Source organism: Pristiophorus japonicus, chromosome 16, assembly GCF_044704955.1.
Source record: "Pristiophorus japonicus isolate sPriJap1 chromosome 16, sPriJap1.hap1, whole genome shotgun sequence".
Taxonomy (NCBI): Eukaryota; Metazoa; Chordata; class Chondrichthyes; family Pristiophoridae; genus Pristiophorus; species Pristiophorus japonicus.
This window is the reverse complement of record NC_091992.1, coordinates 63,975,693-63,978,550: the sequence shown is the minus strand read 5'-3', so window position 1 is coordinate 63,978,550 and position 2,858 is coordinate 63,975,693. Positions and strand designations below refer to the sequence as shown.

At 42.4% G+C, this 2,858-nt stretch overlaps 1 protein-coding gene across 1 annotated transcript in view; it reads right to left on the bottom strand.

Moving 5' to 3' along the window:
• The window catches only part of prkrip1 (PRKR interacting protein 1), a 21,125-nt gene extending 20,456 nt beyond the window's left edge, over positions 1–669 (bottom strand). The window contains exon 1 of the mRNA XM_070856813.1: positions 550–669. Coding sequence (XP_070712914.1) covers positions 550–669 — 120 coding nt within the window. The remainder of the gene's footprint in view (positions 1–549) is intronic.
• Between the last annotated feature and the right edge of the window lie 2,189 nt (positions 670–2,858).

The following is a 2,858-nucleotide window of genomic DNA, read 5'->3' as shown; positions in this document are numbered from 1 at the left end:
AAAGAACCTAATAAAGGTAAGACTATGTTCTACAGCCTTTAGATAGGAAATGGATTAAACAAGAGCCTGAAAAAGCAAATGTGATGTTTTAATTACAATCTCTTGTATTGTTAATTTGTGTTTTTGTCTCTAATATCTCTCCTGTATCTGTTCCTTATTGTTGACTCTCTCGACTCCCAGACATCTTGGAAGGTATGAAGCCTGTGAATGCTGCCTTTCACTATCTGTCAGCCTGCTGGAGATGTGCTTCGCTGGCTCACTAACCAGAGTTAACAGGTCACCATACTGTGTGTAAAATCCATGAAGGTCACACTGCTGTTGTCATCTTCAATATAAAGTATAATGCTCAAACAGCACTTAGTGGATCAAAAGTCCAGAAGAAAGCTTATTTGGACATTGAATTTGTACCAAACAGGCAGTCCCTTTAGTCTACCTCTTTCTCTCTCTCTCTCTCTGATACCATGTTAAGTGCTTCACTGAACTTTTTTCTCATTCGTTCTAAGTTTCAAACCACCCTCCCACATACTCGTCACCTCTCTAATTCTTCACCGTGCTGATGTCGAGCCTCTCTGCAGCTTTTTGCACTAACTCATTCTCCAGTCTGGTTCCCTCCCTTAGCTGTATCTTCCTCCTGGAATCGCTAGGGTTTTGAACACTAAGCTTTGCCATCGTCGAGAATTGGAAAGCAGAAATTTAGCAAGTGAATTGGGAAGGCACAGGAAACGGAGAGAAAATAGACAGCAAGGAAGCTCGGCAGTGCTAAATGTTATATACTTAAATGCAAGGAGTACAGGGAATAAGGCAGATAAGCTGAGAGCACAGATACACACGTGGGAGTATGATATTATTACTGACACATGGCTGAAAGAAGGGCAGGTATGGCAGCTCAACATTCCTGGTTACAGGGTTTTCAGACGGGATAGAGAGGGGGAATTGCAGTAGTAATTAACAAAACTATTACAGCTGTGAGGAGGGATGATACATTAGAGGGATCATTAAATGAGGTCATGTGGGTTGAAATGAAGAACAAAAAAGGGGCGATCACACTGCTGGGAGTCTACTTTGACCCCCGCAAACAGTCAGAAGGAGATAGAAAAGCAAATTTGTAGGCAAATTTCTGAAGTGCAAAAACTACAGGGCAGTAATAGGGGATTTCAACTACCCTAATAGCTGGGATAGAAGTAGTGTGAAAGGTATCGAGGGCGCAGAATTTCTAAAATGCATTCAGGAGAACATTTTTAGCCAGTATGAAGCAAGCCCAACAAGGGAGGGAGGGGGTGGTTCTGGACTTAGTTTTCGGGAATGAAGCTGGGCAGGTGCAAGGGATATCAGTGCTATATTGGTGTATATTAGGTATTTTGGTGCTAGTGATCATTATTCAATTAGATTTAGGGTAGTTATGGAAAAAGACAAAGATAGACCAGGAATAAAGGTTCTCAATTGGGGGAAAGCCAATTTTGCTAAGCTGAGGGGTGATTTAGCCAAGGTGGATTGGAAACGGCTACTTGAAGGTAAATCAGTGTCAGAACAGTGGGAGGCATCAAGCAGGAGATCCGGAGGGTTCAGAGCAAGTATGTTCCCTTAAAGAAAAAGGGTGAAACTAACAAATCTAGAGCCCCCTGAATGTCGAGGCTAGGATAAAGAAAAAAATGGAAGCTTATGACAGATGCTGAGGGCTCAATACTGCAGAAAGTTAAAAAGGAAATTAGGAAAGCAAAGAGAGAGCATGAAAACATTTTGGTAAGGAGAAACCAAAGATGTTTTATAAATACATTCGGAGCAAGAGGATAACTAAAGAAAGAGTAGGGCCTACTGGAGACCTTAAAGGTAATCTGCGTGTGGAGGCAGAAGAAGTGGACATGGTTCTTAATGAATGCTTTGCGTCTGGTTTCACACAGGAGAGAGGGGCGATGCAGACTTTGCAATCGGGGGGGAGGAGTGTGAAATATTAGATGAAACAAACATAGTGAGAGAGGAAGTATTAAGAGATTTAGCAGCTTTGAAAGTGGATAAATCCCCAGGGCTGGATGAAATGTATCCCAGGCTATAAGAGGAAATAGCAGAGGCTCTGACCACCATTTTCCAATCCTCTCTGGCTACAGGTCAGGTCGCTGGAGGACTGCTAACATTGTACCTTTGTTTAAAAAGGGAGAGACCGAGTGATTACAGGCCAGTCGGCCTAACCTCGGTGGTGGGAAAATTATTGAAGAAAATTCTAAAGGGACAGAATAAATCTTTATTTAGAAAGATCCGGATTAATCGGGGACAGTCAGCATAGATTTCTTAAGGGCAGGTCATGTCTGACTAACTTGATTGAATTTTTTCAGGAGGTAACATGGAGGGCCAATGAGGGTAGTGCATTTGATATAGTGTATATGGATTTTAGCAAGGCTTTTGATAAGGTCCCACATGGCAAACTGGTCATGAAAGTAAAAGCCCATGGGATCCAAGGAAAAGTGTCAAGTTGGGTCCAAAATTGGCTCGGAGGCAGGAAGCAAAGGGTAATGGTTGATGGGTGTTTTTGTGACTGGAAGGATGTTTCCATTGGGGTTCTTCCGGGCTCAGTGCTGGGTCCCTTGCTTTTTGTGGTATATATCAATGATCTAGACTTGAATGTAGGGCGTATGATTAAGAAATTTGTAGATGATACAAAAATTGACTGTGTGGTTGATAATGAAGAAGAAAACTGCGGACTGCAGGAAGACATCATCAATGAACTGGTCAGGTGGGCAGAACAGCGGCAAATGGAATTCAATCCAGAAAAGTGTGAGGTAATGCATTTGGGGAGGGCTAACAAGGCAAGGAAACACACATTAAATGATAGGACATTGAGAAGTGTAGAGGAACAAAGGGACCTT